The sequence below is a fragment of the Ahaetulla prasina genome, chromosome 6, assembly GCF_028640845.1.
Source record: "Ahaetulla prasina isolate Xishuangbanna chromosome 6, ASM2864084v1, whole genome shotgun sequence".
Lineage (NCBI taxonomy): Eukaryota > Metazoa > Chordata > Lepidosauria > Squamata > Colubridae > Ahaetulla > Ahaetulla prasina.
Genome location: NC_080544.1, coordinates 66,773,709 through 66,786,038, shown reverse-complemented (window position 1 = coordinate 66,786,038; position 12,330 = coordinate 66,773,709). Strand labels below are relative to the sequence as shown.

At 37.6% G+C, this 12,330-nt stretch overlaps 2 protein-coding genes across 5 annotated transcripts in view; one reads left to right on the top strand and one right to left on the bottom strand.

Moving 5' to 3' along the window:
• The first annotated feature begins 473 nt into the window (after window positions 1–473).
• Window positions 474–7,281, top strand: LRRC3 (leucine rich repeat containing 3). 3 transcript variants are annotated; one of them, XM_058188325.1, is made up of 3 exons: window positions 474–627; window positions 3,318–3,490; window positions 4,093–7,281. In XM_058188325.1, the coding sequence occupies exon 3, from the start codon at window positions 4,251–4,253 to the stop codon at window positions 5,034–5,036; it is 786 nt and encodes a 261-aa protein (XP_058044308.1). In that variant the 5' UTR covers window positions 474–627; window positions 3,318–3,490; window positions 4,093–4,250; the 3' UTR covers window positions 5,037–7,281. The 3 variants fall into 3 exon arrangements, with proteins under 3 accessions (XP_058044308.1, XP_058044310.1, XP_058044311.1); XM_058188327.1 differs by having other exon boundaries at window positions 3,292–3,490; XM_058188328.1 differs by lacking the exon at window positions 3,318–3,490.
• A 1,730-nt stretch (window positions 7,282–9,011) lies between these two features.
• The window catches only part of TSPEAR (thrombospondin type laminin G domain and EAR repeats), a 53,221-nt gene continuing 49,902 nt past the window's right edge, over window positions 9,012–12,330 (bottom strand). The window contains exon 13 of one of the 2 annotated variants that reach the window (XM_058188124.1): window positions 9,012–11,501. In XM_058188124.1, the coding sequence (XP_058044107.1) occupies window positions 11,348–11,501 (154 nt within the window). In that variant the 3' untranslated portion in view covers window positions 9,012–11,347. The remainder of the gene's footprint in view (window positions 11,502–12,330) is intronic. The other variant, XM_058188125.1, reaches the window with a different exon arrangement.

Genomic DNA, 12,330 nt, shown 5'->3' with positions numbered 1-12,330 from the left:
TGCAATGAGCAAACATGAATTTTCCTTTCAATATTAAAGATGCTCATAATAGTTTAAGAACATGCTGAAGTCTTGCTCTTAAAGATTAAAAAAAAGAAAGAGTACAAGGAAAAATTATGACCTGGAGTTAATGCAGGAAAAATGTCATTTTGGCATAACAGAAAGCACCTTTAATAGTAAATACAAAGCTTTACATTTTGGCATCTCTGCAATAATGGAAAGCAACACTGAATGCCTATTTCCTGAACTAGTGAATATTAGCTACTGTGTTCCAAAGATATGATACTGTAATGTGTAACTCCCAAGCAAGCAATAGACTACTATGTTGCTTCCTATGTCTGCTAATACGTCCTTTAGTACTGAACGGCCCCTTTAAAAATTTCAGGATGCTCAGTTAGGGTGGCAGTGACAAGCAGATGCGATCCAATTACAGTCAGCATTTGCCATGAATGGCTTTGTGTGCGACTGATGGGAAGAGAACGGCAGCAACAAGTGCTGTGTGCAGGCTGCAAGTCTTCGCTGCTGCTGCTGGTCTGAACTGCACCCACATCCAGGCAAGGGTGTGGCAAGAGAAAGCAGAGCAAGAGCTCCTGAGCTTTGGATGAGGAAGAAACTTGGGATTCTCAGGTAAAAGGAGACTCAGCTAACCTCGGTTCAGGTATCATGGCCAAAAGGGAGAAGAGAAGGCAGCGATAATAGAGCAGATCAGTCATGGCATATTTGCATGATGGAGTGGCTAAAGGTGACTATATGAATTTTTTTCAATAGGCTCAATCCACGAAGCCAAATTTGGGGGGGGAGGGTATTTTGCTCTGTAATTAGATAGATGTCCAGCATTTGTGCTGCTCTTATTTTTGACATCATGGTTGAAACTCTGGGAGGAAGATGTAGGTGGAGACTGCAGCTAGATTTGGTGTCATATTTACATCCTGAAGCATATTAAGATTAGCAGCTTTGCCTGTTATGCTTAGAGCAGGGATTGCCAACATTCAACATTATGACTCATGTACCTTTAATAGTTTGGGGGAAGACAGCAGATGTGCTGCTTGTCATGTCACAGTGCTTCAAGGATTTGAAAATCTGCTTGCCTTCCTTGTCCTCCCCAGCTCGCCTGAGGGCTGAAAGCTTCATCTTAGGCAATAGGTTATGGCAAGGTTGAAAAGGAGAAAGAAGCATTCTGAGAGGATTCCCTCCTACCTGAGAAATTTCCTCTATCACTACAACCAGCAAGATTGTAAGAGCCACAGCTGGTTGCATATAGGCAGTGCCCATAAATCCAGATTTTCTTTCTTTTTTTTTTAAAGTTTTATTTTAACATTCATATCCAATAACCTATTTAATGTACCATCATATACAATTAATCGGACCTGCCCGGTCACCACCCCCTTCCTTTAACTCTCTTCCCTTCTCTACCTTCTTCTACTTTCCACAACCATCCTCCCCCTCTCTTATCTACATCTTCTCCTCCTTCCTCCCTACTTCTTTCTTCTCCCTCTTCTATCCCTCTTCCTTTCTTTCCTCTTCCTCCTCTTCTCTTTCCTACCTCCTTCTCTCTTCTACTTCCTTCTTTCCCGTCATTCTGAAGTGGTAGCCAGGCAGCTCCGATCTTACATTAATTATACTTCTTCAATCATCTTTGTACATTAACCATCAATCCATTTACTCCCCTCATCCCCCCTCCCCCTCCCTTCCTCTTCCTCCCCCCACCCCCCAGGACTTCCCAGAACCGAATACAGGGTATAAAACTAACAACAAAAATTAAAATATAACACAAATCATAATCCATAGTCACTCCTTAAAACCTCAACTCCCCTTCCAGAAACAAAGAAAATTTATGTATTTTCATAAATCCAGATTTTCAAAACCCAAATTGGTGGCTGTAGCTGATCCCCAAAATGCCCTATTTATATCATAGAATTCAACTGATTTTTCAATCTGCCAATTTCCTCAGGGAACTCTGGGGATTGCAGTTCTGTGACCAGTTTACTGAAGATCTTTTACAAAAGGTTCTACATCCATTCCAGAAGAAGCCATTACAATTAAAATGGCATGGAACACATATAATTCTGTGGTCCTTTTTATGTTTTTGGGGGGGCAACTTGGTGATGAGGCCAATTAATTACTCTTGCCATCTTTGGCATATGATGACTTTTTTTTATAATTACTTTCAGTCATGTGCACTATTTTATTTTGCCAATTTTCTTAACTATAAAAATTATGCCATCGACAAAAAAGGATTCAGGTTATAGATTACCCTCCTAGGATCTGAAAACTTAAAAAAACATAACAGCAAAACAATCCTAGTACTAAGAATGAAAGAAAGCAAATAAAGGGTTTCTGATGAGTTTGTTTAGGGCAGAAAAGTGGCAAAGAGAACAGATTCTTACCTTCTTTCGCCCATCTCTTTTCCTTGCTTAAACTACTCTATCGTGCTCCACCCTCAGCAAGCAGATTCATTTCTGGGGTAGAATATAAAACAGGGTACAGACAAGCAGAATTCCTTTTCCCAAGTGTCTTCATCTTAAGGGCAGAAAAACAAACGAAAACAGGATTCCCCAACTTCCTGTTTCTTTATAATGTTAATTGCTCCCCACTCAATGGTTTTTTCCTGCAAAAGTCGCCTGATCTTACTAAGTACAAACTTTTTTCCCAGTACAGTGAATCAAAACTGAACAGGCTTTCCCCCCCCTCCCCAGCAGTTGTGACAATTGCATTATTAGTTCAGCTGATATAGATTGCAGAATATGGTTTAAATAAAAGAACTATGTTGTAATATGCAGGAAACTTATTTTTATTTTTATTTTTTAAAAATTCTCTTTCCAAAGGGAGAAGACTTTGGTGCAAATTCATGGGTGGAGTATGATGCTCTCCCAGTTATTTAATTAAAAGTTAGTCTTGCAACTTTAGACTATAATAGAACCCCAAACAAACTCCTCAGAGGGGCACTTTACTGCTGAAAAGACTGAGATGCTAGGCTGATGGACCTGAGGGCAAATGGAATGAACAGGGCCCTGTGGTTGGTTCTCTTAAGTATGCAAGGTTCCTCACCCTTTTAGTCATCAGAGGTATTCCTCCTCTCCCCCCACTTCCTCCCACATATGCACACATATACTCAATCATTAGCCTTAGGGTGAATCTCCTCTCATTTGCCATGCTTATATAAGCTGCAAAATTCTGGATGACCACCAGATGGCAGATAAATGAAGTTGTTTGTAACTTGTGTCATATTTAATGCAGGAGTCCAAATAAGGAACATAATGCTTATTCTGTCTCCCTCATTCCTTTAAATAGCAATAGACTTATATACCCCTTTACAGTGCTTTACAGTCCTCTCTAAGCGGTTTCCAGAGTCAGCATATTACTCCCAACAATCTGTGTCCTCATTTTACCGACTTCAGAGGGAGGGAAGGATAAAGCAGAAAGAAAAGGAGAACGAAGAGATTAAAAAAAGCAGCGAGCGGCAAGTGGTGAGAACCCAGTGGAGTTCATTGTGAGTAGCTGCCATGCCTAGCTTCACATTTTTTTACCACTGATCTGCAATTTCCCTATTTTCCATTGCTTCTTTTAAATCCCAAGGGGGAATTATTTCCGCTTGAATTTTTTTTTTAGAATGGGATAGGGCAAACTGCGCTCCTTCGCAGTGACAAAAAGATGTTTCCAAAATGCAACAACATCAGCACTAACATTCTCCATCACTTTCAGCTAGAGCAGGGGTCTCCAACCTTGACAACTTTAAGACTTGTGGACTTCAACGCCCAGAATTCCTCAGCCAGCAAAGCTGGCTGAGGTATTCTGGGAGTTGAAGTCCACAAGTCTCAAAGTTGCCAAGGTTGGAGACCCTTGAACTAGAGAATGCTTGACAAGGACAGAGAGAAATTACCTCAGGGGTTTTGTCTTCAATTGCTTCTGTCCAGCAGGAGAGGGAGGGGGAGGGAGGGAGAGAGAGAGAAAATTAGTTACCTATCAGAGCTTTGTTACAGAAATTTGCAGTCACAGATATTTGTGTCATCAACATTTGTTTGACGATAGGTGGTAATTTAAGTTTTTGTATTGGAATTAGATGAAAATATATTCATATTTCTGCCCTTGTAGAGATTACTTCCACATCTTTCTGTGCTCGGGAAATGAGAAGCGTGAATTGATTGCTGTGGCGCACCTGCCCTCAGATCAAGCCACCGGAGCGTGAAAAAAAAGAAAAGACTCATTTTCTTTGCCTTAGCAGCCATGCAGGATTCCCTATTACTGATTGGATGACCAGCATGTTTCTGGCAACTGAGACATCTTGGCCTGTGCTGTTCCTTTGCTCTCAAACTCTCTTCTGCCTCTTCTTTTGCACCCCTTCCTGTTGTTGTACATCCTGTCCCGAACAGTGTCAATGCACCAATTATTCAGGAGCAACTGCCGTTCTGTGTAGTGCTAGCAACTTGGAGGAGATTCCAACAGATATTCCCAAAGATACCATGTTTTTGAAGCTGGATGCAAATAAGATTACTGCAGTTCCCAACAGCACTTTCAGGCACCTTGCCCACTTACAAGAAATAGATCTCTCCAAGAATGCCATTGAGAAGATTGATTCAGCAGCATTTAAGGGTGTGGCTGATGGCCTGCGATTGCTGGATCTTTCTGGCAATCACATACAGAGAATCCCGAAGGAAGCCCTGGTCAACTTGAATGCCATGATTCGCTTATCCAACAACCCTTGGCATTGTGAATGTACTTTGCAGGAAGTCTTGTGGGAAGTGAAACTGGACCCTGATTCAGTCAATGAGATCACCTGCCAAACATCTGTGCAAGAGGAATATGCTGGAAAGCCTCTGCTCCACATCCTAGATTCAGGCATCAACTTTTGCAACATGCATCAGAAAACCACCGATGTTGCCATGTTTGTTACCATGTTCAGCTGGTTTACCTTGGTCATTAGCTACGTGGTGTACTATGTCCGGCATAATCAAGAGGATACAAAGAAGCATCTGGAATACTTGAAGTCCCTACCTAGCACAAGAGTTCCTAAAGAGACTATCAGCACAATTCTGTAGCCTGGAGTGCTGACTTTCAGCTACACAGCCTGTTTTCTAAAGAAGAAAATGTTGGAGGAAATATAGAAAGTTTATTTCCTGCTAGTTCAGCCAGGACTTTTCTAATTTTTTTTTAAAAAACAAAATGTTTCATAAAAGATAAAAAAAAGGGGTTGATATTATAAATATAGTAAAAATGTCTAAACCACATTTCCCTATGCTCTAAGATATTATTACTAATAGTGGACCCAACAGAAGAAAACATAAAAAGGTCTACTTGGCAAGGAATTTGAATGGCATATGCTTTATTTTGGCTCCCTAAAGTTCACAATCAAGATCTTATTCCAAGAAAAAAATCTAAAAACCCTCAAACGGAGCAATATAATCCTGACAAATGTGCTCATGGTGCCAATGGAATATGTATATGGTTGACTTTTGCTTAATACTCTGAATGAAAAGACAAACCACTTTCTCCAAAGCTTACAGAAAGTTCTATTGCCAAATTCATAGATTTTGCAAACAAGGACCCATACAATTTGGTGCAATTCAGTAGGTGACATGTATGTTTGTGTGTGTGCTGCAAATCTAAAAAGGGATACACTTTATACTGCATCTGGACTCATACTTCTTCATTCTCCATCAAATTAATAATGTGTTTTTAATTCCGGAAACATTACAGTGCATGGAAAGGAATAAAAAATGAGCATATGTTATAAAAAAATAATGCTGAATAGATTTCCTTTAGAAAGATGGGGCAGATACATAATGGTGAAATTGTTCATTTCTACATTTGCTTACTTTGTTGGGCAAATAGTGCTTCAAAAACACAACTGGTCGGGGGATTAATAAATTTGAAAAGGGAAAAAAATGAGTAATAATTTTAACTTGAGAAAAACCTAGTCCTTGCATCTGATAACAGAAATCTTCAGAAAGAGATAATATAAGAATAAGCTAATAGAAAAAGTAAATAAGGCTATAAAGCACCCCTCCTTGAGGCAGATGAATAGTCTAGAAACTTGAAATATAAATATAATAAATAAAATATTAAATTGGGAACGCTCCTTTACATGATTTTAAGGTTCAAAATCTCTATTAAAAGCGATCCCCTATAAATTCAACAGATTTTTCTGTTTGAAAAACAGGTTGAATCCAACCTTTTCAGAATTTGGCAGACTTCAATAAAGCAAGGTCAGTACTAAAGAGAACCTACTGAAGGCAAATAAATTTGACAGCAACACTATACAGTATTCACATACTGCAGTAGGCACAGAAACATGCTAGACTTGCTGTTTGAAAACAGATTTGAAAATTAAGTCTTCATCTGCATGTTGTTATGCATTTTAAGACTCTTGAGACCTTTGATTGTATCTTTGACTCTCTTGCTATGCTGTTCTAATGTGATAGCATCACTTTCCATCGCTACTTTGGGGAAAATGTACGTTCTCATAGAAGAGAATATATATATAGCATGGTTGCTTGCTTGCTGACATTCCATTATCTAACTAAGCAACATCAGTGCTGCTTAGTCAGGTAATAAAACAACTACGTAAGCAAGCAGCCATGTTAAGAGAGCTCCAAGGACTCCACAACGTTCCAGTTAGAATAGAATAGAATAGAATAGAATAGAATAGAATAGAATAGAATAGAATAGAATAGAATAGAATAGAATAGAATAGAATAGAATTTTTTACTCAACATATATAGATTTCTACTGGACGTATTTGTTTGAAATTTTTATAGCTATCATGTAGGGTTGTGCAGTACTACAGCTTCACTCACACAAAGGGAACTAGAACATGTGGGAGCACAAATGTGGCATCACCTAAAAACCTCAAGGCCTTTTTCTTAGATTGTATGTGGTCCTAGGAAAAGATGAAACTGCTGTAAGGTGTTGAAAGGGATCACATTTTTAGTTCTGTGCATTCTTAACCCTTTATAGTGATCACATCTGAAGGCTCATCATGCAACATCAACATTTTGACAAATTTCAGTACAGTTGGGGCCTTTTTTTTATTACTAGTTTTATTCTACTGCTTATGTACCATTGTAATTCATTTGTTGTGCAGGATGTAAATGTTTTCTGATAATATTTGAATTATGGGGATATAATTCAGTCTGATGCTGAAACTCTTTTTCTTCCTAATTCTCAGTGTAGAATGTGGTTACAACATAATGAGCATCACAAATTTCTGCACCATTTTGTGAACTTAAAAAATACTGGTAGTTGTACATCCATCTATTATGTAGTTTAATCCTGAAAAAGTCATCCAATGTCACTTTTTTTCTTTTAAACTGTTTTAAAAAATCAAAAAGATTAACCTTTTACTCTTCTTTTATTAAAAAGGTGCTATAAAAACATTAAAAATCAATATTTCTACCTTCAAACTGACAATTTAATAAATATAACCCATAAGGAAAAAGAAAGATGAAAGGAGCAAGGAGACAAGTTAAATTAAGTACTAAGTCTTCACAAAGGACTCATAATTTGTACCTGCAGATCTTATTACCAAGAATTTTCCCATGGGTTTAAAAATAATTATTGTGATTATAATTGTTATCTACAGGAGGCCATTTTTCCCCCAATAAAATATTTGCCTGCTTGCCACCAGTTGGTCTCATACAGGAATAGATCCTTTTACTTTGGACTGAGAAACATGGCAGCACCTGCTACACCCAATTTTATTTAATGGACTATTATATCTGGTACATAAAGCTGGAAAACCACCAAATGATAGCAAAAATATATTCTTTGCTGCAATTTTGTGATAATCTGGATTTTTAAGCCCAGATAACATAGCTCTAAATTATCAGCAATATTTTGCTTATTTGGTACCAACTAAAGTTTAGTGCTGTAACATGAAGAGATGAAGCAGAGAAGAATTCAACATTTGCAATGGAAAATAAGGAAGAGAATAATGATACATCAGTCTATGAGACAGTTGTAACTATCATTTGCTCTGTGTAATCTTTTTTTTATTAAGAAAAAGTTCATTCTTTTGCCTTGTATCCATATCAGTTACCATATTTATCAGTAGCCAGAAACAAAAGCCAAGACTGAAACATTTGTGTGATTTTATATGGAAAAAATACCATGAAGATAGACTTTGTGTAAAATGGGAAGTGCCCATTTCCATTTTGCTTGCCTTTTCCTTTTCTGCTCCACACTGCAGATTTTCCAGGATTTTATCTGGATTGCAGTTTCATTATCTCTAGTCACATTGGCTAGAGATAATATTTGGAACAAGTATGAAAAGTTGCTTTGGACTGTGTCCCTACAAGTATCACTTGGATTACAATTACTCATTCAGTGTCTGCTCAAATTTACAATGGCACAAAACAAGATGGATTTATGACTGGTCCCCTGAGTACTGGCCTTTTAAGTCTCCCTGAAGTCATGTGATCAAGATCTGGGCACTTGGTGCCCAGCTCATAATTATGATATCACAGTAAGCCAAGGTTAATCATAATTTCCCACATTCTCTGCCAGCTTCCCACACATATTCAATGGGGAAGCCATCAAGAGTTCTCACGTTGTTCCTTTTCCTGACACTTTTTCACCATCTAGGTTTTGCAGCATTTACCCACTGCATTCTCCCAGCCACCTGTGGCACCATCATATCTGCTTGTGCTCCACAGCATCTGCTTGCCTGGGACTCCTACTTCTTCCTCCATAATGACCACATGGTCTGGGGTTGCAATGGCAAACAGGACTGCCAGGATTGCCGTCACTAAGTCACATGACATCCATCATTTAGTGACAGTAGTTCCACTTCAACAGATTCACAAAGTACTAGATTTGTTTATACTATTGCGCACATTTATATTATCAAGGGATTATGTATCAATTATTTTAAAGCAGAACTGAAGAAGATTCTTGGATGAGAAGCAATATGTCTTCAAAGAAAGTCCAGTTGCCTCTTGAAAAAGCACCTTTGAGACAACCATGAGCTGGATGACTGAGCTCTTAAAGCATTACAAGGCATCTGTTGCTAACATTGATGTAAGCATACAATAAAATATGGAATCAAACATTACTAAATGTAAACTAAATGGCTTACAATTTGGCTTAATAGAAGAAGCAGTTATGATGCTGACGTAGCAGAAGGAAAGATCTTTGACTATTATTTCTCAGGTGCAAAATATATATTGATTCAAGAATTGCTTTGATCTACTACAAAGGTTGACAACACAGGACTTGCAGAAGACAGAGCATTCATGATAGCTTTATGAGGAATAAAAAATGAAATATGTAATCTGTTTTTTAAAAAAGGACAAAAAAGATTTCACATTAGTAAGATCACCAAATCTCATGAGATGTTGGCATTCTGCATTGGATCTCTCAGGATTTAAGGTTAAGCTTTATTTTTTCATTCAGCTTTGAAAGCTGACTTTTGTGATATTTGTTGATCCAGTGAGATCAAGCAATGGTACCCAGTACTCCAAAAAGTTATTGATACTAAGATATTTTAATTGAATGGCAGATGGAATGGGGAGGGGGGTCTCCATGCATTTTATCCCTGCTATCATGTCTTTGTGTCTTGGTTTGGGCTGACAGAAAGTGACTGGGCCAGAGTTACCCACTGAACTATATCCTGGATTGGGGACTTAAGCCCATGTATTCCTTTTCCAATTTCTGTATACTTTTTTCCAAAAATAGATCCAAATATAACAGTCTCCCCCATTGCAGATGAAAGCAGACAGTCTAACCTGAGGGCAAAGGCAAAGCAGACTCCACGGCAAACTGCAATCTATCATACTCAGTGTACTTATTTCCTGTTCTGGCTAGTGTTTTTGGTTTAAACACATGCCCCACATCACATATATGAAATACCATAATTTCACCATCTATTGTTTGAAGTAAATACAAGTATTGTGATAAATTCTTAAGTTTTCTCATTTTGCTTTATAAATGTCAAATTGAATCCAGGCTGGATAACTCCAGTTCTTAAATTATGGGAGCTCAGACTTTGTAGCTGTAGTTAGACTTCATCTGAGATGAAGTTTGAATGCAAATAAGCTCTGACACAGCACCTCTGAGATGGTGCAAATCACTCTGTTTATTTTATTAGGAACTGCTTTCAATACTGTAAATATTATCCCAATAATAAATAATTCCACCTCCATATTTCCATATAACAAATGTGACCATCAACAATTTACATATAATATTTTGTGAATGGACAATAATACATTTTAGCAGCAAACAAGCTTTACTATTCACAATCTAACATGGGAAAATAAACTAAGAAAACTAGGGTCTACTAGAATTGGAATTTATTGCAGAGTTATCATAAATCCATATAAAGGTACTGGGCTTTCCTGATGTCCCCATGTGAAAAAGGTTCAGAAGCATTATTTCCTAAAGCTTAAAACATATTTTAAATTTTTTTTTTAAAATATCGGCTTTTCTTTCCTTGTAGCTATGCTGCAAAACTGGAGAATACAAACCTGGAAGACTCATAATGAATCCAAGACTTTTTATGAAAACACACCCCTTCTACAATAAGGAATATATGACATGCAATCTAGGGTAGCCAGTAATAGTGGAATAATTGAATTTTGAATTTTCTCACCAGAGCTCAGATTTTTTTTTTCCTTGAAACCCTGAGATTCAAATCTGGAAATTGCTCATAAAAACCAAAAAAGCAGTTGGGCCTTTAAGGGCCCATGAACCTCATATATTACAGAATTTTATATTTTAAAAAAACCTCTAGCAATTTCTCCTAAAAAGAATTCTACATCAGAATTCTTTTCATGATAATGAGTGTGTTGCTGGAATTGATTGACATATATAAATATGTTGCATTGCTACCGTATGCTCTTCCCATAATGTCACAGTAGTTGATATTCAGACAAGGAGTTGGAAGAGGTCAGCAAAAATTTGTATTCCCAAACATTTTCAGTAGTAAATAGATGCCAGATAGATGCCTTTTTTGAAGTCCACTGTCCTACTTCAGAAGCAATGAATGCTCAGATGTGCCTGATGGTATGAATTGTATTGGCAGCTTTTTAGGGTAGGTATGATGTTCATAAATATAATGGGGACAGGGTAGAATAAGGAAACCAAAGGTTCCGAATTCACAAATAGCTTTGGCCAGCTCAAATGTACAGTCATGCAATTCAACTTAATAGCAGAAAGGATCTGTTAAAATCTAATTTCCAAAAGCCTCCCACTCAGCTAGCTGAGAAGCGCCAGAATAATATTTCTGTCTTATATTGGCTGTATTAATTGAAGTATAACAAATTTCATTATAGCTCTGAATAACTAAAACAATTCTTCCCAAGTCCATGCTCTTTGCTTATGGCAGGAAACTCAAAAATGTCCGTTCAGGTCAAAAAAATTTCAGCTTCAGCACCTTGGAGAGGGGTTCTTTTGCACTTGAATACATAAGGTAAGAACCAGCTGTAGTGTTGAAAGCTTCCCAATCCCTACAGCCAAATGTTGGAAGATGATGAACTGCTACAAAACCTTCATATCCTTGCCATCTGCAGTGCAGACAAAATAGTTACTCAGCTTGTAATTTTCAAATCATAATATCCCATTCTTCCAGTACTTACTGTTGTTTTCTTACTGTGGAATTGAACTGGAGAAATATTCCTTTCATGTAAACTCAGATAATCAACAAACCAGTTTCCACAACCTGGTATTCCCCAGATGTACTAAGATATGCTCAGCTCCCAAATTTTGGGAAAAAATGCCCCATTAGTCAGGTGGGAAGGAACTTTAGGATATATTTTAAAAATCTGACTTCTAATATGTAATAGATCACAAATAGGCAACTTGATGTTTTCCACATTATTATGACTACAACACTGACAGTGCTTTGGGTTTGGGCTGTACTGACTGGAGATGACTGTCCAAAATGTCTAGAACAGGGGTACCAAACTCGTGGCATCAGGTTATCATCACATGACGTATCACAACTTTTTTCCCCTTTGCTAAAATGGGACTGGGCATGGCCAGTGCATGACACATCTGGCCCGCAGGCCATGAGTTTAACACCCCTGGTCTATGAGACATCATAATGACTATTCCTGATATACAGTAGTTTTTTAGCATATCTACTAGCACTGTATTATTCATTCAAGATAGTTTTATTATCATACAGATAATTCAAATATGGAATTACTTAAACCAAATTTCCTTAGGCTGGGCTCCCAGTTGTTTTCTGGCCTCAAGCAACTCTTATCATCTTTATCCATTTCTCACTGAATAACTTTTTTTTCAAGTACAGAATTCCCCACTTGAATACCAAACTCCCTTTCTACAGGCACATAAGGCAGGAGATTTATATTAATAAAGCTAAAAGAACAG

Coding starts and splice junctions, on each gene's coding strand:
- LRRC3 (XM_058188328.1), top strand. CDS start 4,251: ATGACCAGCATGTTTCTGGCAACTGAGACATCTTGGCCTGTGCTGTTC.